This window comes from Anomalospiza imberbis, chromosome 13 (assembly GCF_031753505.1).
Source record: "Anomalospiza imberbis isolate Cuckoo-Finch-1a 21T00152 chromosome 13, ASM3175350v1, whole genome shotgun sequence".
Classification (NCBI taxonomy): Eukaryota; Metazoa; Chordata; class Aves; order Passeriformes; family Viduidae; genus Anomalospiza; species Anomalospiza imberbis.
In genome coordinates, this window is record NC_089693.1 from 14,524,786 (window position 1) to 14,551,989 (window position 27,204).

General features: G+C 38.1%; 1 protein-coding gene across 3 annotated transcripts in view; it reads right to left on the bottom strand.

Annotated features, from left to right (window-relative positions):
• THSD4 (thrombospondin type 1 domain containing 4) overlaps positions 1-27,204 on the bottom strand; it is a 242,744-nt gene that overhangs the window by 26,084 nt on the left and 189,456 nt on the right. For all 3 annotated transcript variants that reach the window (XR_011003831.1, XM_068204088.1, XM_068204089.1), the window contains one exon: positions 729-904. Coding sequence is in view for 2 of the 3 variants with exons in the window: in XM_068204088.1 (XP_068060189.1) it covers positions 729-904 (176 nt within the window). In the remaining variant the exon portion in view is untranslated. The remainder of the gene's footprint in view (positions 1-728; positions 905-27,204) is intronic.

Below are 27,204 nucleotides of genomic sequence, written 5' to 3' on the forward strand. Positions count from 1 at the left end.
TATGAAAGAATCATGTAGTCAGTTAATCTAGTTTTTTCAAGAAATTAATTTTTCTGTGTGGGAGTGTATAATCTCAGAACACACCATTTATCTCGGAAGAAGTTGTAATCAATTCCAGTTATGTTTTTTATTTCAGTATGATGAACTAAAACCCCATCCCATCTGAAGTAAAAAGCTTTCTCAATGTTTCTTCCTCTTAGACAAAATTTGTCTGTTGTCTTCCTTTCTCAGATAGCCATTATCTATGGTTTCTCATCACAGCTTCATATTAAAACTGGCCTGCTTCAAATCCTACCTTCTATAGCTTTATGGACTTGTTTCTTTTAAAGGTAACTGAGATGGTGAGAGGCCTTGTCTGGCTTAAGTATTTACTTCTTCACTGTAAAATTAAACTATACCAAATTTATTTGAAAAGGAAATTATCCAGAAAAAAATCCAGTTCATAAAAGAAAAGCCTTGAACATTTGTATGCCTTATTTTTACTTTACTGAACAAGTTCAATTGGTTTTACTGGATCAGTGAAGTCTAAAGGAAAAAGGCTTGATGTAGATTTCCTATGATCAGGAGCAAAATGGATGCCACAGCAAACAAGTGTAAAATACGAAAACTAGCATTTCAGAATTAAAGTAACAAAGTGTTGATACTGAATACCACTTTAGTGTTGCATGTTAACCATGAACTGAACAATTTCTTTTCCATAAGGAAGAATAATTTAAATACTAACTCACATAGACATCAAGGACTTCATTTGTTGGCCCATCAGCTAAAAACGACTCCCCTGCGGTGCTGGAGATCTCATTGGGGCGTCTGTAAGTGAACATTGTCCCACCACCTTCGTACCTGCCCGGGCGATCGATGGCCCAGTTGCCGTTGATGATGGAGCGTCCCGAGCGGCTCCGCAGGGCTGGAGGGGGACACAAACACAAGGTTTGATCAGAGGAAAGCACCTTCCCACACTGCTGCCCAATCAGTTCCCCACAGCTGCACAGAACACTCTCAGGTATTCCTGATGCCAGAGAACAAAGCTGGTGGAAGAACAGAGTTATATTAGTAGCTGTGGGGAAAAAAACTCAACAAATCAAACACAAACCAATCTTAGAAAACTGTCTCAACACTTTGTATGTTTATGCTGTAGGACAAGAAAGAAAAATCAAAGACAGCTTGGAAAACTTTTTCAGCAGTTTCTCCCAGGTGGCCACATGACTCTCAGGCAGCCAGCAGCACACACAACACACATGGATGCCAAGGAAGTGGTTTTCCTGCACTTTCTTCCCATTGCATGGACCATTTTGAGATTTAGGCAGAACAAAGCACAGAGTCAGATACAGAAAACCAGTGCATTACCCAATGTAGAAGGACCAAACAATGTAGGGCCACATGAGTACCCTGAGTTGCCAAATGTTCCTGTTATTCTTCATGAAGCCCTTTGGCTGGTCCCTCCACTTCCTTTTCAGATCAAGACTTTTTTGTCAGAACATCTGCAGAGTTCTGACCTGCAGCACTGCTTGGAGTGCTGAGCATTCTGAAAATGCCCGTAGGATCTCTTGCATTAAAAAAATGACTTGCAAATCAGACACTAGCCAGGGATTGATTAAATATGGATTCAGTATCCCACTGGGCAGTGCCTTCCCTTTGTTATTATGGGCTAGTCAGTGGTTTGGTGACATAGGAGCCTCTGTTCCTCCTCATTCCTACTTGCTTTATTTGTCTATGTGACTATAACTTTCTGTCCTTAAGGTCAGAAACTCCTGCCACATATATGCATAATTTATGCAATACGACATTTGCATTACAAAAAAAAAAAAATTGAGGCTGAAACCCTATTAGACATTGCTTATGTACACAGGAATGACAAAACCCTTTCTCTAAAGGCTCTACTCATAGATTTTCGATTTTATTAAAAAAGAATTTGCTTTTAAATAAAAATTTTAAAAGAGACAACAAAATCTAATAATACCCATGGCTGTATCTTGCTTGGTAATTTACTTTTTAAAATCCAAATTCAAGGTATAAGTTTTGAACTTAAAAAAAATTAGGCTCACGGACCCAGTTATTCCAATTTGCTTCTTTTTCACCCTGTCTCAACAACAGTGATATTCAGTTAAAATCCTCTCAACATTATACACAACTATTTATGCTACTAGGAAAAGTTACATGCATGGCCTAAATGATGGGAAATTAAATTGATGCCTCTAATTCCAAAGTAATACACATTAGAGACAAAACTTTTATTGTTTGTACATATTCCAGACATCTGAATTAACTCAACTAATCAACAGAAGCGGTCTTTGTGCTTTGCTGCAGGATTCAGAACAGAATGTCCTGTCAGAAGGGGACAATGACACTCCCTTGTCTTGTTAGGTTGGAAAATTCAAAATCTTTTGACTTGGAGGGGTTGCTGCTCACTACCCAACTATTTATAATTTGCTTAATATTGATGAAATATTTTTATAAAAGCAAAAATGTCAGTGAATTTAATGGCTTTGGATGAGGCCCTGTAAGTGCAATCACACATTTTGAACTTTTATTTTACTTAATGCTACATGTTTATTTTCCCAAGATCTGCCATACAGCCACTTGCTTGCTAGATCTCATTTACTGACATGTCAACAAAACAATCTCTATACTGTGGACATTACTTTAAAAATATTTTATACAATATCAGCCATGGAAATGACTTCATCGTTCCTCATATCGTGCTGAGAGGAAAATTACAGCTCAAAAATATTGCATACAGGTTAAATAGGAAATCCAGTCACATTATTTGCTATTTATACACTATTTACACTTTCTTACTTTTTAATTCGAACAACTATGGATTAAAAACTTCTGCAAAATGCATTGGAGACTGATTTTACATTGGTTTATTAATGTGGAACACTTCCCTTAACTTTATGATCTGAGTATATTTTCTTAGATTGATGCTAAACAAATAAGATAAATGAATCATCAAGAGCTCAAGAAAAAAAAAAAGAGAGCTGGCTAAGATTAAATTGTTATTAATAATGAAGCTGTAGAAAGATGTCTGTCTGAAAAACTGAGTGCACATTAAACTTTCATTTCAAATCCATCATATGACACATTTGAAAGAGGCCTCTCCATAAAAAGGGAAAATGTGCCTCTTTTATGTTTTGATCACGCTGCATCCACCACCTCAAGTCTGCCCCCTGAAGAATTTTTATGGTGCTAATATTCTTAGCCAAAGCATGAAAGATTATGAGAAGCTTTACCATTAAGTCCTCATGAGGAATTCCTCATACATGCTGTAGCTCATTTAAACTATCTTTCATCTTGGAAACAGCTTTTAACTAAAACTCTGTTGTTTACAGTGGCCTTCAATAATGTTTTGCACAAGTGATATGGAGTATTTTAGGATACAATTCTGATTAACTTCTCCATATTAGCAGTTTGATATATATTTTAAGTGTCTTGCTGAATGACTCCTATTTTTCTAACCATATCTGAAGAGAAGTATTTTAGGTGTGGGTATAGTATCTCACTATTTGCAGTACATTTTCACCCAAAATAGGCACAGTACCAATAATGAAATGAAACTTCTTAAATCTGGCAACAGCACTAATATGCAGAGCAATACAGTATATTTTTCTGTCCTAAGGCTTTTCTGTCTGGGAGAACAGTGTCCTAAGTCCTACTTAATTGCTTTACAAGCCCTGTTAAGGCTGTAGACAGAATTGAAGTCCTTTCCCATACACATGAAGTGTCTCCCATTTGGTCCTGACCCACGGAGAGTGAAGCAGGGAGCAGTTCCTCTCTCTGGGAAGAGGCTGCAGCCCTGCAACTGTGGCCAGTGGGAATCCAGGTCAAGGCTTGGCTGCTGAACTCAATTGCAAATGTCTCACTGGTGATTTAATCCAGGCAACCTTGACAAGCTGCAGATGCACTCAAGGTGCAAGTCAAAGACTGAAAAGACATAATAAAATGTTCTCTGATAAAGGTCCTCAACAAAGGCACCTCGAACAGAGAAGTGTTGAGATGGATGGGGCTCTCAGGCTGCATTTGCTTTGCAGCTGCCAATCAAAAACCAAAGCATCTTACAGGCAGAGTGCAGCAACTATCTTACTTTTACACCATAAGCACAATTTTTACTTGACATATCACATTTGATGCATTTTCCTTGTATTTTATTTTAACAAGCCTTTAAAGATTTAATCCTGTTGCTGTTGAATTAAAGTTGAATTCAAGTGCAAGAATGTCTTGGCCATACTAGCTTCTATAGAAACACCACTTTCCCAGCACCTTTAAAGAAAGTGCCCAGATACAGCTGCAGTAAATAATCAGACTACTTCTGAGTAACCACTTTGATGAAAGAAGTGAAAGAAACATGCAACTTCTGTTTATCTTTCCTGCACAAAATACATTATATGGAGCTTTCAGAGACAAATCTAAAATATTCACATACTGCATTATAAAAATCAGTGCAGGGTGGTGCATCTTGTACGAATAAACCCCACAGGCAGCCTTTGGTAACATCTCCTTCATGGTACCAACCATGAGGAATGCAACAGGAAGAGAAACTTGGAACTTGCAGCAAATGGAAAAGTCCAGAAAGTGGAAAAGTCTCACAAATGCACTGAGCTGGCCTTTGCTCTGAGCTGTACCTACAGCCTGCTGACCAGCTGACACACCAGTGCAACTCCTAAAACCAGTGGCTAATTCTGAATGCACACAGATTGTACAACTCTCTACTCCAAAAGGACTTGAAGATAGCTTCAGACATTTAAAAAAAAAAAACTCAACAAAAAAAAATTCCAAAAAACTATTCAGTGTCACAAAACACAGTCTGCCTTCATGCCTGTCAATCTTGCAAGATGGAATACATTATATTTGTTAGGTCACTAAAGAAGTAGCACATGGAGCATAATCTAGAAATACTCTTAAGTCACAGCACAAAGCTTCTAGGCTACTTGAAAGTACCTCTGCATAACGAGGAAAAAGCCAAATGCCCAGAAACTCAATAATAAGCAGTTCTAAAATAATGAAATATTCATTAGTTCAAGTGTATTCTCTGAAAAGAACTCCTTTCCAGGGACACAGATATTTGCTGATTATTAGAACACACCTTAGTTACAGAATGTGCAGGAGAAATTTGGCACACTTCTCATGAACTGAATTAGCTATTATTTGCCTCTGAATTTTTCAATTCAAACTCCTATTGAGATCATGTCAAAGCTCTCACAGGACCCTGATCTTAATTCAAGAAATGTGAGTAGGGCTAAGATGTCATGATCAGCAAGAGTCAAATGATTTTAACAATCTGATCCTACAAATCTTTTATTTCAGAGCCAATGGAGGATATTAGAAAATGCTCTGCAGTTCACTTACTGCCCTTCAGTTAGGATCAGATTGAATAAATCAAAACCCAGTGTCTCTGCAGCTTTGACATCTTTAGCTCTTGCACTGTATTTAGTTTCTTCACTGGCAACCAAGACAGGGTAAGGGTACAGATCTGTAACAAAAATGGGGCATCATCCTCTAACTGTGCATAGCTGAGGCAAAGTGTTCATGAACTGCCAACCATTTTGGAAGTTCAAAGGCATTACTGGTCACTTTAACTGTGTCAGAAAGGACATGGACCAGAGAGTGGGACTCTCCACTAGGAAATGCTCTATTGACCTTCCTTAATCCTAATGCAAACCAGTATTTTCTAATACAAACTTTAAGACAAAAATCCCTTGTGTATACCTCCACTATTCCTCAATCCAGGAAGGACCAGAAACAAACACAATACAAAAGTATAATACGTCCTAGAAGCATGTGCTTCTAAGATCCTGAAACCAGGAGTAAATTGGATCCTGTGATATTTCCAGTCCTTTTTCAAAGCCTAGGAATCAGAATTCTTGCACAAGGATTCAAATTTTAGGGACTTCACATACGCATCTGCAAAGCATCTGAAATGTTGGTTGTCTGTCTTTCTGTACAATTACACTATAATATAGACCCCTATTCTTACAAATATTTTTTATTTTTCACCTAGAAGAAACTTCAAAATATGCTTTTTAGAAATCCAACAAACATCTTTATTCAAAGCTTACAGCTTTGAATAGCTTGGACATGTGCTTATTTTGTAATTTTGTGCTTATTTTGTAACAGTACCTTTGTAAAGGTACTGTTGCATTTATCCATGAACTGAGTAGTTGTCATAACACTGCAAATTAAATATGGCACATAGTATTTATTGCTTGCATTAGCATTCAAGTAATTGCTTAAATATTTTTACAGTAGGCACTAGCAAAAAGTACCAGATTCCCAACACTATTACAAGGAAATGATAATTCAAGTATACTATTATTTCCAAGGAAAGTTTTGCACAGTTTTCTTTCTTATCTAAAATATTAACAGTAGAACTTCAGGTCAACAGCATAATCCTGCTCAGTAAGTTATTTAGATATTCTCCTTAGGGAGCTATCATATAAAAGAAATCCTGCTTCAAAGGGGAATAAATTTGAAACAGTGAATTTCATTAAACCAATTTTGCCAAGTTTGTCCTGAGGTCCCACTTTGGCAGGTTTTATCCCTCCACCATGACAGCGTCAAAAAAAAAAGGCAAGTACAAGAGATTCCTATTCTGTTGCCTTAGGTCTAATTTAGTGTTGTTTCAGTTTTGAGAAAGCAGGCATCCTCTGGGTGCATTTCCTAATGATTCTGAGAGCAGCAAATCCCACTATCGCTTTTAAAAGAGTCCTGATTTTTTTTTTTTTTTTTTTTACCTGCAGGAAGAAAATACTATTTATTTGCTTAAACACAACTGTTTTGCAGTTAATCACTGCAAACAGAAATGCTCTGCAGCAGTCATTTTCCTTTTCGGAGGATCCACTGAACTACTTCTTCCCCAGTTCCCTCAGAGAGAAGCTCCCACTTCTCTCAGTTGTGCCTCTTCCTTTTTGTGCTTGACTCCAAAAGCATGCATCAGCTCAAGGAAAATGCTGGGGCAGCAAAGCAGAACAGACAATTAACTACTGTTGCAAATATGTATTACAGGCTTTGAGAAAAAGCCAGATTTGTCCTATAGCTGTACAGTCTGTTCAGGCCCAGACACTACAGCAGGTCTGAACTCTCCATGGCTTCAGTAAAATCTCCAAAGGAAGAGCAGAGTCAATCTGCACGTTACCAAATCTTGAGCTTCTCTCAGGAGAGGGTGCAGGATTCCCCCGTGTTTTTTAGCAGTCTTCCCTGATAGGTATTAGCAACAGCCCATGAAACAAAACCACGTTAGCTAGTCTAGGCTTCCTCTTCTGTCTTTTTGGTGAGATGAGAAGCAAAATTTGAGAAACCCTCTCTCTGACTACAGCATTCTCATGCTGCAACTTCTGAGACCTTGGCACACGAAACACACACACAGCTATATGACCTGACATTTGCTAAATGTGACATATGGCATTTATTGTGCTTCAATGTCACTGCTGCTCTCCCACACATCATCCTAAGTCCCAATGGAAGCAGTGTGCAACACAGACCTTTGGAAAACCCATATAAACAGTAGTGTTACTCAAGCAGGGGATGTCCTGCATCCTATTACCCAGCTGCTACACAAAGACTGTAAACCTGTGTTTGTGTACAGCCTGGAGCTTTGGAAATAGGGAACTCATGAAGCAGATTTGATGATGCAAGTAAAAACATTCATCAAAGCCGAATTTCAGCATTTTGTTAATTCTTGCACTGCAAGGCATAAGCACTCCTTAGGAATTGCATCATGGGTTTCATTTTCAGTTTTCTTCCTACTACTGTTTCCCTTCTTTAAAATTGCTGTAATAAAATGCCTTTCCCCTTTTCCATGCAGGTGCTCTTGTGTGATTGATGACTTTTAATATTATTATTTCTAAGTACAAAACTAATAACACTTACATGATTTCAATGCTTTCCATGGCGAGTAAGTTATGCCAAGGCAGTAATTCTGAATGTTTAGATATGGCTCTAAATAGCAGAGAATTAGGGAACACTAAAGAGTATCCTTACCCAGATCATATAATTAGTTTCTATTAGCATTTATTGGAGGCCATACTAACATTTACCAGGAAAGCAAATGAAGGAATAAGAGGAAACAAGAGAGATGAAGTTAATCTTTAGGCTAATGCTATGTTTATGAGGTCTCTAGCACAAAAATAAACCTGCCTAGGCCTCTTTAGCATGACAGGCTTTATGAAAGTCAGGGAAGTGTGAAGGCATTAATGGTCTATGCTATTCATGACATATGCAAATATTGGCACTGCATCTCAATAACCACCACAATTAAATATGCAACAACCTAGCTCTTCATCAAGGGTGCTTCAATTCCTACTTTGTATTGAAGAATGGGCTGCAACGAGTAAAGAATTCCTGTTAGAAATGCCACCACTCCTGAACAATTCCTGCATTTTATGGGACATCTATTACAGCCCCCTATACTGGGGGGAAGTACAAGACAAGCTATCAGAAGGCCAGCACAACATTCGTTGAAGAAAATAATCATTCCAACATAATCTGAAAATGAGCAGATTCCATTATTCTGCAAATGACCTAACCTAAAAGAACTTACACAATTAATATACACAACGACAGTACATGATAAGAATGATGAACTTTCCATTTAGTTTTACCTAGCCTATAATTATATACTTCAAATACATTTTATTAAGTCCTATTAAAATAATCTATAAAAACCTCTCTCTCTCTCTTCTAACTTGAACAAAAATTTCCCTTGAGTTGAAGGGGTAGCAGTGGTTGACTAAGTTCCCAACTCCACTAAAGTCTATGTAAATTTTCTGCTGTTTAGTTGTATGTAATTTTACCATTGCCCTGAAAATGCTGAAGAGGAAGGAGAGAAGGACTGGCACAAATATAGACTGAGAGGAATTAAATATGAAGAGAAGGACAACACTAAGCCCCAGAGAACTGGAGTAAGAATCATACATGTCTTGTATCTGTAACTGTGTTAAAAGTATAGCCCGCTGCATATCTACAATTTTGTTTTGGGAAATGCATCACCTCAAAGGGAACTCCTATGGTTCAGAAGACTCTAGACATTAATCAGTAGAATCTAACTCAAAATTGTAGGCTTTTTTATAATACAGAAATCCAAAATTCATTTTCCCATTTTTACTTATACATTCTTAATTTCTTTCTGCAAAGAAGGCAGGACATAACTGATGTTACAGTTTCTAAGTGACAGTCTCAGAACGTCAGTTCTTACAGGGCATAATTAGAATTTTTTTCTAAGCCCAGTGAAAAAGCAAGACTTGAATTCTTAGCAATGTATTTCCTACCCTATGTCAGTAACATGAGGAAATACTCTCCACTGGCAATAGCTGTAAATCAAGGATTTAGAAGTAACAAACATTCATTGGTAGTCTCCAACAGGGATACATTTCCAATGTAGCTGTGATATTTTAGACATGCAGCTCCAGCTGAACCTGCCGATGATAGGATTTGTCTTAGTTACATTATTTCAGTTAGAATCTGATTCTTGTATTTCAGGAGTTGATTGGACTGGCTGCTAATGGCTCTGAACATGATAGCTGAGCCTTCTGGCACAGTTCAGCTGCATATTAGTGAACCCAGCACAGAAACTCAGCACACATTTGGCAAAAGTCCTTTGGGTAGATAAATGCAATTGAATTATCTTCTAATCTAGACACTACTTCAGTCAGAAGGGCCAGATTCGTGAAATGCACATGTGTAAATAACCCACTTTTTTCTCCAGCTGGCATAACAAAAAGTGTTTTGTACCTCCTTGCACTCCTGACAACTGCCAAGAATTGGAATAATTGTATGACAGCTAAATTAAACCAGCAGATTGTGACATCTCTGCAGAAAAGAGAACTCTATCTCACAAGAATTAAAAGCTGAAGTAGAAACTGCGTCTTTTGTTTGCTAAATAGCTTTTGTTCCTTGCTATGAAAAATTGGAGCTAATGAATTCTCCTAAGCTGTTTTGAATTTCAAGTGGAATTTCTCAAGCATTTTGGATGCTCCGCGTGGTAAAGTTAAACACTGTAACTCAAAGCACACAGACTGTGAGCCGCAAAGCACTGCGGGACCCCTGCTTAGACACGAGTTGCTGGCCCAGTGTCTGATACTGCTGCTCTCTGGAAGCCTCTCAGACCTCGTGCCTGATTTCAGGCTGGGCTGACACAGACACTGAAGTCCCAGGAACAGCCAGGTCTGAGTGAATGCTGGCACCAGCAGGGAGGAGAAATCTGAAATGGCTTTCCTGTCCTGGCAGCAGAGTGGAGCAGGAGCCCACAGGGTCGGTGGGGCCCGGCAGCCACGGGCCCAGCAGTGCAGACAAACCTTGGACCAGGGGAGATCAGGGCACAGACACCAGACTGCCTTGGGGAAGATGGGCTTTGATTAATTCAGTGGCCTTTGGGGTAAGGATACAGGTGCTTTGATTAATTCAGTGCTCATTACAGTAAGGATACAGGCCACAAACTAAAGCAGACAGACTGCCCGTGCCCAGCCCTGAAAAATAATCCAGCTCCTCACTCATTTTCTCTTTCAAAAGAAGTTGACAACAGCATGTAAACCTTAGTCTTTCACTTCAAACAACAATCATTTCTCACAGATCCTCTGGAGTATTTGGCTCCTAGTGAAGAAAAATGACATAGACACTTGCAAGAAGCTATCTCCATTTACCTGAGGACACTCTGGCAGAAGAGGTGATCTGGCACAATAAGCTGGGTGGTCAGAGGAAAGCTGGAAATACAGCACTGGTATCACTTTCTCAGGCATTATCTTCTGGCTATAAAGGCTTGGAGTGGTACCACTCATGTTAATGTTTATATCAGTCCACACATTTAAATATAAAAAAGATGTTCTGGGATGGAACTGATTTGATATTCATTTGACAAAGCCATCAAACTCTGTGAAACACACAACTGATACCTGGAGGTAAGCCCAGATTTCTGTAGACATGACAAAACCAGAAATCATCACATTTTATTGATGACTTTTATAGCTCCAAAACCAACAAATACTATGACTGAAATATTTCACAAAAAGTAGCACAAGATCATTCCAAATACAGAAAGCATTTCAGATCACATCTCACTCTATTGCTGTTCTTTATTCCCAAGCTACCTACTAAGCTAATGAAAAAAAAAAAATTCTCTGATCAAACTACTCACAGAAACACAGGAAAAAATTATGGGTTTGCAAGTTATGAGTCTAACCTCAGATCATCAGATAAGTCTGGCTAATTAATGGCAGCATTTTGTCTGCAGCACAGATGAAACAGTGCAGTCCAGATTCCAAACAGACAAGAGAAGAAAATGAGTTAAGTATAACTAGTACAAACTGTGGAATTATTTTGCCATTGGGCACTGAATTCAAGTTTTTGCAAGCATACGTGGGAAAGAATATACTAATAAAAAGAAAGTTTATCTCTTCTTTTAGCAAGAACTAACTTATTTTCTTCCCCCTACAGTGTGCAAGCAGATGACTTGCAAACAGTTCTGCAGTTGCTCCTAATTCTCAAGTTTGATCTCCTAGAGCTTCTGCATCAGTCCCACAGGTCTCCCGATCAATACAGTGTACAGGGATTGTTATATACATTGGTCTCAAACTATGAAACATGACTGAAATTAATTTATCATTCTGAACATTAAACATTCAACATTTCAGAAGCAAGTTTCTAATATCTCCTTTACAATTTCACCTTAGAAAAAAATCCTTATATTTCTCTTTGATTAAGTCTTATTTAAGTTTGATAAGCCCTACCTTCTCCCTTTAATAGAATATCTCCAGTACTTTTTCAAAGCCATAAAAAAGTGATTAAATACAGCCTTAATTTTTGCTTAAACTAAAATTCATATACTCCATAATCTATTTTTTTTTGCATTTGAGACAGCATTTTTCACACTGTTTACATTAATAGTGAATTTAATTTTTTGTGAAAGTACATCCAGCACACATAGTTTCATACTCAGCTGGGAACATTTTTTCCATGTTTGAGATAAATAAGCAAGTCTTTTTATGAATGCTGTCTATGAGTGAAGAGCCTTTGAAATATCCACCCTCCCAAAAGTAATTTAAACTAGCTTCCTGTTATAAACACAAATGAAACAATTACTGCAATGTAACACGTCACACATGTCTAGGAAATCCTTGATGCTGCTGAATGATAGCACAGACTCTTAACCAATGGTACAAGGTGCTCAAGTTTACATAACCTATTTCAATAGGGCTCAAGCAAAACCAGGAGTTTTGTCAGGGAGAGGGTAAACAGAAAGAAAGCCACCATTTTAATCCAGGTTTTTGTGGACTAGACCATAATGACTGCCATAATTTCAAGTGGTTACACTCACAGGCCACTTCCAAGGCACAAATCAAAGCCCTGATGTTTCAATGCACATGGTATTCCAGTGACAGGACCTCAGAGAGCCCCTCCCAAAGCCTAACACATGAACAGAGCAGGCTGCCCCTCCTTGGGTGGCTCAGCTGTTTATCTGCACACCCTGGGATCCTGTGGGAAAGGCCATGGCTTGGCAGAGACTGCTTTGCTGCACTGGAATATCTGCTGAACAACTGTGCGTGGCCTTTGCTTAATTACAACTGCTAAACTGGAAGGACTTGCTGCAGCCTCCACCTCACCTCTTATTCCTGACTAAGGAAACACTGAAGTGGTCTCAGTGCTGACCAGAGAACCAAGAAAAGCTTTTGGAGAGAAAAAAAGCAAAGAGAATCAACTACATAAGCTTCAGAGAAGCTTTGGGATCCTTTAGAGGTTAGGCATGTAGAATGCAACTGGTTTGTGCACAGCACAGTAGGCTGGGACTAACTGCCAAGGCTTGCAGAGCTTGGGTAGGTACTATAAAATAAAAAGCAATTGAATTGCAGATACAGTCACTCAATAAAGCTGTTGAGTCACCTACATTAAAAAAAATGCACAAGGTAAGTTTGAACAAATTAATTGAACCAAAAGAGTCTGTATCAGAGACTATTATTACCAATCCAAGTAATCAGCAACCCCCAGATAATTCCTTGATGATTTAATATAGATATAAATCCAGGTTAAAATATTTACTAGCATTTTAAAAGATGTATTGGTAGAGTGAGTTTTTATTTGAATGAGTTTTGGTATTTTCCTTTATACTACTGCCTTTCACTTAGAATTTTCTTTCCTTACTTCCTTCAACATTTTATTTCCATTTATTGTTTTTGTTCGTTTCTATACTAGCTGCCTAAAAAAAAATCCTAACTTAAAACACAAACCCTGCCCACCTCATCCAAAGAAGCCATAACCAGCTGATCCAACAATGTCTCTTCCATTCAAGCCAGTAAAATCATTACATGCATCTGTTCTGAGATTCTCTTCTGCTCAAAGAACCCACCAAAACACAACCCCAAATCAACCCAAATGCCCAAAAATAAACAAAACCAACAAAAAAAGCAACAAAAGGATTCAATTCCTTTCTCAAATATGAATATAAGCACACTGTTTCTTTCCACTTCTTACAGCATCATGAAGAGGAAGACTGTAGTGCTTTGTAACACCATTTTTCAGTTATTACCACCCTGAACAGGTGGCTGCTGGTGTTGCAGCAAACTGAGCTCAGTGTTAACCACACAGGGACAAGGCTTCTTCATCACTCTCAGCCAGGAGTAGGGCAGGAAGCTCAGCACTTCATCCAGCAACTAATGCTGGAAACAGCGTAAGATCCTCAAGGCACTGATCAATAATGGTTTCTAATGCTTACGTAAGCAGAGTAGGTATAAAAAAGCAGCAGAAAAAGGGGAACACATAACTGGATTAAATTTGTAAAGAATGAGAACCTTCTATACCTATTGCACAAAAGCAGCAGTCTTTTAATTGGTGTTTGTGCACAGACCAAAGAGCCACCACCACATCCATCTTAAACCTGTTTAGACCCCAGGATTACTGCTGCACTCTGAGGGGTCCCCTCAGTCCCCCTGGTTGCCAATGACCAAAAAAGACAGCATGTTACTGCAAGCTCACCTTTATGCACCATACCAAAATTAGTAGACCAAGAATTTATCAAGAGCTCTTCTCCCATGTCTTAGGCTCATTTCTGCCTACACTAAGTAGGAATATGCTACAAACCTGACAGAGTGAAGGTAACACTGCTCATATAAATTGGGAGACTGAAATGCTACACATACTCTAGCATGGTATTTATCAGTCTTTTAATCAATCACTGTTTCAATGTTTCCAAGTTCCCAACACATTCAATTAACAACTACTCTACTTCCAAATTCAACATCATGTATTATCTTAAAGGACCATAAATTCTAAGGAAAATATCTGACCATGAATTGACAATGTGAACTAGATATTAAAGGTCTTTCTGGACAATACTGACATGCATTTATTCCAAGTCCAGTGAGTTTCAACACTGCACATTTTTTCATTTATAATCCTATCAAAAATCCACACAGCAACTTCAGCGGTTAACAGCATTTCCTGATTAACTTCAGTGAAGACAGAAACAAACCCCAGCCTACATACCAAAATACAAAATGGATCCCTTTACTTACTGTCAGATACAGTTTAGGATAATGATCATTTGAGAGAGAAAGGAATTTTCAGTAATTCAGTGGAGAGATAAAATATTTTGCACTTCCATACTAGGTTATATCCACAAATACCGGTAACTTTATTTTGTTTTGTTTTCCTTTTCCATTCATTTAATGTGCCTTTCTCTTGACTCTCACACAAAATCTATTCCATCTGTTTCTCAGTGCATCTTCAGTTTAGGTAGTACTCCCATTATGATGAATTTAAAGCTCTTTATTCACATCAGGTCTTACTATACACTGCTCTGCTTCCCAAGCAAGGAGCCAGGTCCTTCAGTTGGCCTGTGGCATCCCAGGCCCAAGGAAATCAATGGCACCATTGTAATTTGGGAGCTGCACAGGATCTGCCCCTGCTTGTTTAACAGCAGCTTTTTTACGTCCACAAGCACAAATGCATAAAAGTCTGTTGGATGTTAAAAGTAGTTTTAATTTTTGTGCCTTGCTTTTCAAACACTTTTAAAGTTATTTGAGCAGTTGAAAAAAAAAAAAACAAACCACAAAAAAACCCAAAACAAAACAAAACAAAACATTTTTTCCAGCTAGGCTGCAGAAGTGTTCAGTACAGTAGGAGCGCTTGATGGGCATTTCCAGGCTGCTCCTTACCCCTTCTCACAGGATCATGAGGATCCAATTAATTAATGTCAGAAAAACACTTTGAAGATAAGAAGCACTTTCTGTGATGATTTTCTCAAAGAACCAAGGAGCTTTTGTTTCGAAAGCCAAATTCTGGATGGAGGCATGAAATACAAACCCATACACCGGTGGATTTCAGCAGAAAACACCACTGAGAGAAGGTAAAGGAGGCAGCGTTGCATAGCAAGAAGTTTTAGTCACTGTTCCCACTTTCCCTCTGGAACTACTCAGCATGCTGAATGCATTTTAAGCCCTAAACAGCTACACTGCTATTTATGACTAATTTTAAGAGGCAGTATTTTGAAATACTCCTGGAATATCTTAATGATCTACTTAAGTCTGGGAGTCTTTCAAAGACTGGGAAACCTGGGCAGCTCTGCTTCTGCTCACAGGCACTGTGAATGCTAAAGCAGGCAGGAGATGAAAGCTCAGGCCTGTTATTGCACTCCCTCAGAAGATCACTTTGAGTCCATGGACATGGACTCTGTGAAAGCTGGATCATCATGCCAGCCAAGAGGTTCCAACTAAACATTTCATTCCATTCCGTCATTTCTGCTGGGGATGCCAACCAGCAGCACCTTTGGTTGCACCTCACTTTCATCTTTGATTTGAAACCCAGGGCTTTGTAAAAGATGACTGTAATTTATCATGTACAACATGCCAAAACAGAGCCTGGACTTTGGTAACTCAGACCAATTACACACATTACTATTAACATTAAACTTTTGCTTGAAAAACCTTACTTACAGAGTGTGTTTTTAAGGTTTTAAGTTGTCAGCGTCAGCACTTATGCAGACCTAGTGAATTCCACTACTGTATTATTCCGCACAATCAGTGAGAGAAGTTTCACCCTTGCAAGGGGTGGCATTGAACTGCCTTAGAAGGAGAGCAGAACAAGAGATAAGAACTGCAACTCGGAAATTAAAAGCTTTTTCATGGTTTTCAAGGGCAGAAAGTCATAGGATGGTTGTTTTATACTGGAGGAGGGAAGAAAAAGCCCAAGTAGGTGGTGATGCAGAACAGATACCAGTTCCTGATAAAAACAAAATCCAACAGGAATTTGACTCCACATAAACAATGCGGTACCAATGTTAAGACCACAGCAACAGATGACTCACATATGAGCAGATGCCATAATCTGATCATATAAATTCACAGTTGAGTGTTAATTCATTCTACCTCTAAGACAGGATGAAAATTCAAACATAGTAAATTAAAATGACACAATTCAACCAAGTGGAAAGAAAGCAGCATTAGTCCATTACTAATAACACAAGTTCATCAGTAAAATCTGCATCTCAGACACACAAAATACACTAAGGAAACACTAAAAATTGTATAACATCACTGTATAATCAAGTCTATGTGCTCTGTCACAGTATTCCTGTGTTCTAACATGCAGCACTCTGAGGTTTAGATTTTCACACCTTACAATCTGACAGACAGCTTATTAACACTTTCATACTAAGCAGAGGTGAGGGTCTCTACAGAGTACCCCCCAGCACCTGCAGAATTAAGGCCAATGGAGATTAATATAACTAATTCAAAAGGTTAACTGCATCCCAACATGCCTGGTTTGGGCTACACCTCATAGGTATCCTAACCATATTACCGCTGTTTTCTGCTTAAAACAAGTGATAAAGCTAAAAGACTGAAAAAAGCCTTCATCAACTCACCTGCATGAAAGTGTCAAATTTCCATTGCTACATCTGCATTAGGGATGATACTGAAATAAAACACAAATGCTTATATCCCACTCCAAACTCCCTTCTCTTCCTCCTCAACCTTTAGATATATTCCAAGGTAGGAAAAAAAATGATTCAGTTTGATTTCACCTTTGCTTCAATAGTGTGTGCAGTGAAGATGCTAAAGACATAGCACAGATTTTTGCCATAAAGGAACACTCCCAAGGGCCACTGTCAGGACAAGTTAGTTCAATGTTAACCTGAACACTTTAATGGAATTTCCCATGTTTATATTTATAAATTATACTAGCTGTAAGGTTCACGGTGATGGACTAAATTACAAACATGTGACACTTCTTCACAAACAAACAGAGCAGAATAAAATTCTGTAATTTTCCTTTGTTGTTCTCCAAAATCTGCACAACTGCTCAGAACTGAACTCACACAAACAGGCAAGGGGAAGGAATCCTCTGTTCATTCATAAAGCAGTGAACCTTTGCTTAAAGTAATTCACAAACTTTGAAGTTTCAATGCAAAATAGCCCTCCCTCTAATAAAGCTAACTGCTGGCAGAACAATAAACTAGGTCTGGTGCTCATTAGGACTCTATGAACAGTTTCAAAACAATCCATGAGCAATTCTTCTGAACTAGAGACTCGAAAGCTTCAGGGATGTGCTATTTAGTGAGGCACGGGTTAGAAGAAAAATCGATTTCTCATTGTATCAATAGATAAAGTCAGGAGGAACCACAAGTTCTTCTTATTTTGGAATCTTACGACTACGTGCTTTTGTTTCAGTAGACACGACTTTTCTTCAGAAGTCTGTTTTGCTAAAAATGCAAAAGAAAATTTTGATGCTGAAAAGTTACAACCTCTTGACACAAATGTAGGACTGCATCATGTTTCACTGTCTTTTTTTTCTTTTAAATTGGCAGAAGACAACTGAAAAAAGGTATTGTATGTTCATAAGTTTAAGCTCACACCAAACAAATTTCCATGATTTGGCCTTCCCCTGCATTAATTAGACTTGGGGAAGGAAAGAAAAAGTATTTTGTAAGAACAATCAAAAAATCCGAGGAACTATCATTATGAATACAGAACATCCTCTTCTAGTTTGGCCTAGAAAGACACTTGAGAAAAATTCAATCCCCCCAGTCTCTGCAATATAAGCCTAGAAGAGAATGATGAAGTGTTATGACAGAACTTCAACAGTAAACTTTCAAACTTTCAGTAAACTTTCCTCTTATTGAAGGAATCTTAATTCTGCAGTCTGACTGAACATCAGCAGACACATGACACACTAAGTTTTGTTGCCTTTGGTCCTTAAAAGTAATTGCAATGACAAGGCCTCATTTCACCAATAAATCACATCTCTTTTCCAAGTTTTCCAAAGCTCTGGTGTGGCTTATCATTTAAATATCCCCATGCCTGGTTAGAGTCCTCCTAACACTTCTGCTCCTGCTCCTCCTTGAGGTTCACCTCCCATGATTTCAAGGAAACTCCTGCACAGAATCCTTATTTGAAGTTCAGGTGTCCGTCGCTCAGGACCCGTAGAAGGTTTTACAGGTGCCACACAATCACACCGAGTGAGCGTGCGCTGCCTCAGGGCCGTGCTCTTCTCTTCCACAGAAGAGCTGGAGTAGGGGAATGGACTGAAGGCAAGGGACTAAGGAATAACCCAAACAACAACAGCTGCAGCTGGACTGCTACATCTTTAAAACCCTTCCCCTAGCCCTTCATGGTTATCAGTGCTCAACAGATACTCAGTTGTTCAGTCTTGGGGTCCTTAAGCTGTGTCCTGATTAGCCATGCAAGCTGGTAGCCTTTGCCAGGTAGCTCATTAAAAGCCAGCCCATAATCTTACAGCAGACATTCACCTGACCCACATCTCTCAACACACTCCCAGCATTTTCAGAATTACAGTAATTTGGTACTCAAAAAATGGAGTTATGACCATGGGGCAACTACTGCTGCCATGGGTACAAATATGAAAGTGAGACTGGCTCTGCTGTGCTTCTAAGCACCCAAATTCTTCTGACACAAAGTGTTTGAAGTAATGTTCAATAGAGAACAAAGACACTGGGCAAGCTAAGAAATAAAGGATAAAATTTAATCTACCTTGACTAACTTAATCATACAGTCTATAAATCAAGATTTAAATCCCCATATATATTGTGTATTAGAAGGGACTTGGATTTCTTTTGGAATTTAATGCTGCAATATAAAAATATTCTCTGCAGATGAAATCTCTTTATTGGTTCCAACCATGAAGCCACTAATCATGTAGAATTTCAACTGCATGATTATTTTACTAAAAGATATTTTGAAAAGGGTAAAACCCAAAAATGTTGAAATTGAGCAGTTCAAAGGGAAATAAGAGAAGGAACAGCAAAAAAAAAGAAAGATTCTTTTACAGAATCAAAGATGTAAGAACACATTCTATCTGACTAGATCAAGGGATGCTTAAGGAACAAAGAAGGGTTTTTCTCAATCCAAAAGAGAATTTTGCTCAGAATAAAATAAGATTATGGAATCAAAGAATGCTGCACAGAAATATCTGTGACAATTGAAACCAGGTTCTCAACCATTTTTTCCTAAGTTTTGTTATGTAGCAGTTGAACAACTATTTAAATTAGTAACAACTTCTCCTCTTGGCACGAAAGGGAAGAATTATGTCTTCATGAGATTTGGGAATTTGCCTATGGATAGTTTAAGAATTTGGACTGATTCTGGTCATTCTTTATGCACAGCTAAGTCACAGAATAAAATTAATTTTGAATTAAAATTCATAAGAAAAGGAGAATAGTATTGTATCAGAGCAACGACTACACCTTGCTAACAACTCTATAAAGTAGTGTTTTTTCCAGGTAAAATACAGCTGAGCAACAGATTACATGCAAAGGATTTTAATCAACTCCCAAAGCTAATAACTTCCAAAGAGTACATGACATTTCCAACACAGTCCTGCCTTGGCCTTTACAGGGACAAAGGAAGAATGGAGTGAAAGCAGAGACTCAGCTGCATTAGTTAGCGGAGAATTCATTTTACTGAGTTCTAGCCAGTGCCATGAAAGGCATCCACCAAAAGGTGCCCCATTAGCACCCATGGTTCAGAGAGATTAGGTATTTTAAGTAGCTTTGAACAAACAATGTGTTGATATTCCAAACACTGTGCACCCTTCAAGGGAGTGTTTGCATGGAAACTGCTTGGTGGTTTGGTCATCAGCTAGAAGACAAAAATAATCTAAAGCTTCGAGATCTAAAAAGGTCCCATTAATTGGGTTCAGATTAATAAAAACTGTTCAAACAGACCATCTCTTTCATGTTTTAATGCATCTTCTTTGAAATTTTTGCATTCAAGTTCCTTGGTTCTGTCCATAACTGGAAACAGAAGTCTAATCAAAACACTGTGAGGAAGGCTGAAATTAAAGATTTTGGGGTCTGACAAGAAGCAGGAAATACTGAAAATCTTGCAGAGTCAGTTCTCTAGAGGCTTCCATGCCAAGGGGGTTTGCAAAGTTATATAAGCAACCAGATTCCTGGGTGTTTTACAAGTCAAGCTGAACAACCAGCCTTTCTAAGTTTCCTCTCATTTTTTGCATATTGCTCTTTATCCTTTCCCTGCCTTTCAGAGCAATCTTTCCCTATTTAATGAGAAGGAATAAACTATTCCTTTAATACAGAACTTTTGAAACCAACACCTCAGTGGGACTCATTGCTGCTGGCTGCTGTTCAGATGATGTATTTGCAGGGCAGATCATCAAAGCAACAGCAGGTTTCAGCTGTTGCTCTGTTGTAGAAAGGGCTGTTTTTATAAGAATAATGCTTACAAACAAATGGTAGAAGAATACACCACCACCTCTGTGGTATGATGACACAACTAGGAAATGAAAACGTGATTTCTATGGGCTCCAAAACTGGTCATGACCACTGCCACCAATGAGCAGGTATGAGCCAAAAAGCACAGCCAGCACTGGCAGCTGGAAAGAAACAAAAAGCCATTTGCCTGGAAAAACAGCAACATGGAGAATTTTCCTGGAGATTCAGACTAGATGTAAAGTCACAAGCCTCCCAAGCAAGGCAACTCTTGCTCAGCACCCCAGCTCAGGGCTATCGCTCAGACCTCCTGCCCTCAGCAAACAAGGAGAAATTTATTTTGAAGCTCCTGAGTGAAAACACTGATGGCAAGTGACATGCAGAGACCTGTTTTGTGAGACAGTGGTGGAAAGCTGGGACACACAAGTTAACCTAGACATCAAGGCTTAACCTGAGGCCAGAGGAAAGAGTATTTCCATCACCCAGTGGAGCAGTAAAGTCTGTCTTTTTGTAATTTTTTTTTTAAGATCAGCCATTTAATATATAAAAATAAACAAACTAGCTTTTGAGAAAGTATTTCTTTTGTATGTTTTCAAAATGTGCCTGGAACCCTACAGACCACTATACAGAGTATTAGATACTAGCTGGCTATTTAACAAAGCCAGAAGGAAAAAGGTCACCTTGGAATTTACTATAATAAGATAACCCTGCCAGAAACTCTAAATTGTAATTATTTAAGCAACAGCAGTAGTTGAAAAAATATATGGTCAGCAAAGAATAATGTCCTGGATATATTCTGTTCCAACTACAGGTCATTACACTAGGTAAGAAGCTTGTGCAACTTGAATTCAGTGGAGTTGAATTCATTAGGGTTGAATTTCATCCAAAGTCTTAACAGATTCGAGGGTTTTAGTAAGTGGTCATCCCAGCCAAGTAATACATGTTGGCTATAGTAAGATGAACATTTATTTAGTGAAAGAAACACTCCCTGCAGAAAATCCATTTCAAACCATTTTAAGGACAATAACTGAAAGTGCATAGAAGTGTAAGTGTGTGTACAGGGAGAACTGGACATCCTAATAATGAACTGCAGGTGAGAAATATTAGAAAGGGAGCAATTGCAATTGCCAATCTCTGTTTGTCATGATATACTGTCTGCTATTGGTTTATAACCCTTTTGCATTAGAAGCAAACTTGTGTTGGTCTTAATTCTCCCTCCTAGCTTATCTATACATACATTATCCACGGACACAGGAATATGACCACAAAGAGCAAGATCCAAACTCAGGCTGATCCAAAACTTCTTGTCAGAATATGCTTCTAAGATTCCTGTCATCTCCAGCATAAACCAGAGACTCCTCATCCCTCTCCACCATTGCCTTGAACTCTTCACACAGAATATGGGAGCCAGGCTGGCTAAGGTAAAGGTAATTAACACCACTTAACGTCAGAGCAAGCTGCAGGCCCCACACATGCTGAAACTGCAGTTTGCAGAAGAAGACCATGAAATTATTAAAAATCACCATATAAACCCATTTAGCCATAACCAACCAACTACAATACCACACTTTTCAGCTCAAGGAAATGTGACCTATTAAATTTCTCAAGCAAGCATACCCAGTTAAATGTAAATCCTGCAGGGAATCTGTCAGCAATTACTGTAATATTAAATCACAGGCACTGAACTGGGTAGCTGCTAAAAAATGCATGTTTGTCTGACCAGACCCTGGGCTTCTGTGCAGAAAATAACAGCCATGGAAAAGTACTTTCCTGGATAGGTCAGCATTAGACACTTTAGTTTCAAGGCTGTTTTTAAATCCCTGGTGAGAAAGATGAGTCTCTTAGGAGACCTGTGATGCTTTTGAATTAAGGCATGGCCACACAGAGAGCAATTAATGAAAATCATTATTAATTCAGAGAATCAACATATCTACAACTAGCAGTGCTAGCTAACTAAACTGAATTAAGTGGAAAAAGTCAGAATCTTCTCTGCTCATCATGTCTCTTCTAAAACTGACATTGAATTGAAACTTTTAAGGTGACCCAAAATTTCTAAAGCAGCTATTAATGGCCAGTCTGGTAGAGTCAGAAAATATTTGACCAAATATAGAATCTGAAGCACTGAAGAACAAGACTGAGTGGAGACAAAGAGGTAAGCTAGAAGCCAATAACCAGGAGTTATCAACCTATATTGCCAGTTTCATGTTTTTATCAGAACACTTGATTTGCAAACATTTTCCAAAAACCCCTCAAGTTCTTCCTCTTCCTGAGCAGTATTTCCTGACTCTCCAGTTCAGTATTCAGGAAATAGGGACACAACAGTTTCACTAGGATACCTAATCATAAAAAGCATTTCTTAAGAACATTATTCAAAATGTGCTGCTAAATTTTACACACTGATTGTAATTGCTTCTTCAGACACTAATAATTCACTCTGAAGTTTCCTTATGGTTTGAACTTGCTGTGTCTAATTTCAGTTTATTTAAGAAGTGATTCCTTAAATCTTTTCTCCGCATTTTGGAGCACACTGTTGGCTGTACTAAGAAATATCTTTGTTGTTTAACTCCAGCAGAGAACAGTCAAGAGTACAAAGGACAAAAGGTAAAAAAAAAATAGTTATTCTTATCCAGATATTGTAATTGCATTTGTTTTTAAGTAATGCATTCAGGAAGCCACAGATGCAAGAGAGACACTCCAACTCAAATGCACTGACACACACAGGGATGCACTCAATGATTAATCCAATGTTCAAGTCCTTGGGAAGGTCTCAAATCCATCACAATAAACATACATAATAGCATAGCTCTGGGTTACAGCACTGCGTAAACTCAAATGACAAACTGCAGGCTCTGCTTTTGAACAGAAATGTGAGAAATGTGAGAATTATCAATGGAGCACTGACAGTTCTCGTGCAGTGGGAGAGCCACTGAGCCCAAGGCACACTGAACTTCTGGAACAGAAGTTTATTATAAGCAGATCCCTTGTATAAAGTTCATTCCAAGCCCTAAAAATTCCAACGTGCATCCTCTCCTCCATATTACTATATTAATTGCATCTTTTTTTGCACAGAAACATTTAATCTTGTGTAAAAAATAAAATTAAAAATAATCATTAACAGCAATTTAAAAAGTAAATTTTGAAGTATATTAGTTGACTTAATAAGCACCACATGAAGGAAATCAATGAGTATATATATTATAAAGCTCTTCACACGATCACAGCAGTGCCTCTAGCAATGTTTATCTTCTAAATTCCTGCCAGTGTTCTAATCTAACTCCTTTATTTGCTGTAATTTCGAACCTCTAAAGTGATTTCAAAATGTTATTTTAAGTTCAAGAGTTGCTAACAATCTTTCATCATGAGATGTACTGTTTCAATGTTATCTGCTACAGGGAATATTGAATAAAAATGGTTTTCCGAGAACCTTTTCACAGCACCATTAGTATCAGGCCCTGTTGTTTTCATACAACAAATTCCTTAAAATCATATTCATGTTCAGGCACACCAATATTCACAATAGTGCTATTAACATCCCTTGGACCTATGTTTAAAAATATATTAATCTGCAACTTTTATTTTAATCATAAATTGTGTATACTGGCATGTACTAATAGAAGATGCTACAAATAGCAGAGTATCATTTTACAGAAAGCAAGGAAAATGAATTAGATCCAAAGATATCTCTATCTCATTTAGTGGCTGAAATGACTGAACTCCATGAAAAACAAAACTGAAATACATAATATATTCCCTGAAGGAACTGTAATGAGCTTTACCATTAGCAGTTAAATAAATTCACTATGAAACAAACATCTTTGTAGAAAATAGCATTCAGGTAAGAAAGAAAAAGTTAGGAGATTTGCCCACCCTGGGAATTATCCACCTTCCCTGGACAGGGCACCCAGAACCCTGCAGCCTGCGATGGCAGGCAGAGTGTCTGCTACCCCTTCCTGCTCTCAATCCCAAAGCCACAGACTCCACACTCAGACAACTGCCCCAGAAACAAACTGCTCCTCGAGTTACAGACATTACCACATTATCTCAATTAAAGTTCATTGAAGTGCATTGTATCTTTCAGCTCTGTATTAAGCTAAATTTTAATTTGAACTGCTGACACCTCCTTCCCAACAGATTGCCTTGCAGTTGAGGCTGTGGATATGGATAGCAACCAGCTTCTTTCAATTATGTTCTCAAGACACAGTATGCAAGAAAACCACATTCCAGCTAATCACTTCAGATCTGTGTTATCTGGCTTTAAATTCTGCTGTTATCTCAAATCCCAATCCCAAAGATGCATAAGTATTTCTATTTCAGCCCACATGTTTTGCAGCACAAGTGCTGTAACGTGCTGGTCCCACTGAAGGTATCATGGTCCTAGTTAATTCAGTGGCAAGTTTCCCATGTCAGGGTATGAGAACTGTCCAGCTGATGATTACCAGTGGGATAAAAAGTATGTCTTTGTCTCTAGCATGTGACAGAAGTGCTTTGCCAATGGAAAGGTCTGTCCAAGGTCAGCAGTTCTGTTACCAAAATGTTCTATTACACATGAGCCAGTAAGAAAATACTGCTGAAAACAACTTTGAGAAGTCATTCTGACATAGCTCAGGGCTGTGCAGCCTATAGTCTTCTCTACACTTTATAGAGTTGCTAATACACAGCTTTTCCTCTTAACTGTAAAAAAAACTAGAGTAAATATACAGACTGATGAAAACATCATTAATAGTCATGAATAGCTATTATACAGCACTCCAAAACTGGACTGCTTTCTTTCCCAACAAACACACACTAGAAAACCAGCATGAGATGTTTCCTGGGGAATTTCAGATACACCTCATGGCTCCATTAGAGTTAGTCTCTTTTGGCTCACTAAGACACACTAGTTAATGTTGCAGCCCATTCCCAACTTGACTGCTAAAATATTTTCCTTTATCACATCAACACTCTTCCTACAGTAAAGATCTGCAAGAAGTGGAAAGCCTAAAAAGAATTGGAAAACTTGGGCAGGGGGAGAAGAAAATACTCTATTTGTGCTGTATGAAATTCACCTCATTCCAAACTGGGATTTTATGAAAAGTTAATTACAAAGTTCCATGAACAACCAATTAGCCCATCTCCTTTAATCTGCATATTCTAACTACCCAGATAACCTTCCAGAAACACTTTAAAGCTTTATATATCACTGTCATGCTTTCTCTTTTTAACAGAATTTTATTGTTTTCCAGTGGCAAGAACTTAAAAATTTTATTCTGAAATCACTCCAGCTTGTGTGCAAAAGCCAAAAATGCAGTCCTCAAAATGAGAAAACTCACTAAGCTGAGTCATATTCAGCAGAAATGTTAGAACTGTGCTTTTTATGAGGGCTTTACAAAAATGAGCAACAGACTAATACAAAATAGTTCACAAAAGCAGTATGGAGAAGCTTTCAAACATTTGGATGACTTCTAGATGAGTTTGAAAATCATATTCTTGCCTGCTTTTTCCAGCACCTCCTGATTTTAAAGAAATATCTCCTTGTGAACACTCCTGATTGCTCAGTTGCTTAGTACTTTAGAGGAAAGTGTGGAGCTTGGTAAACCTGCTTAATGAAACCACATGGAACTCAAGACAATCTCCAAAACAGAGAAAAACAGAGTAACTCATACTGACACCTGCTGTCATCTCCTAAAAAAAAAAAAAATCTTAATGACCTTGAGCTGACTTCCAATTTTGCATTGAAGAAACTAAAATGTACAAAGTGAAAGAAAAACCAAAAGCAACCAACTTATGTTCCTTGGGAAAAAAAAAAGGGAATGGTGCTTACAAGCAGCTCTGATGGCTACAACTGGATTATGACAGAATAGGGTATTGAAAATTCAGTTTTGCAAAGCACTCAACTACATCCTTAAAGGAATGGCTGCTGGGTTAATTTTCTCATTGCTGCTGCAGCATAAGGATAATTTTAATTTTTTTTTTATTTTTAAAGTTCAAGACTTCTGCTTATTATCATAAATATAGTGAAAACAGTCTGACTTTTCAAGTTTTCCAGCTCCACCAGTGCTACGCTCACAATAAAAATGTTTAAATTCTGAATGCTATTTTATCAGTGAGAAATTTGTGACCACCAATATGTCAAGAAACCAACTTCATAATTACCATTTCACTTGTCCAATAAATTGTTTGATAAGCCTTTTTCTTATTTTCAGCTTTCTGATCTGCTTCAACATGTTCAATTTTGTCCTGGTGTAATTCACCTGCTTTAATAAACCAAGTTTATTGTGTAACAATGTAAGCAGAGTGGCTGGAATCCTTCTAGGCTGGAATTACATCCTCAAGAATTCCTAACATGGGAGGGAGCTGGTGAATTTAGCAGACTAAATCCATACCAGCACTTTTAAATAAAACATATGAAATGGATAAAAACAAACAAAAAAAAAAAAAAAAAAAAGAAAGAAAGAAAAGATGATAGCATAAACCAAGAGCTCAAGGGATAAGGAGTTAAGGAGTAGCATGGGAAAGAAATACTCTGTCACTTTCCCATACATGCCAACAGCCTGGTTATTTTT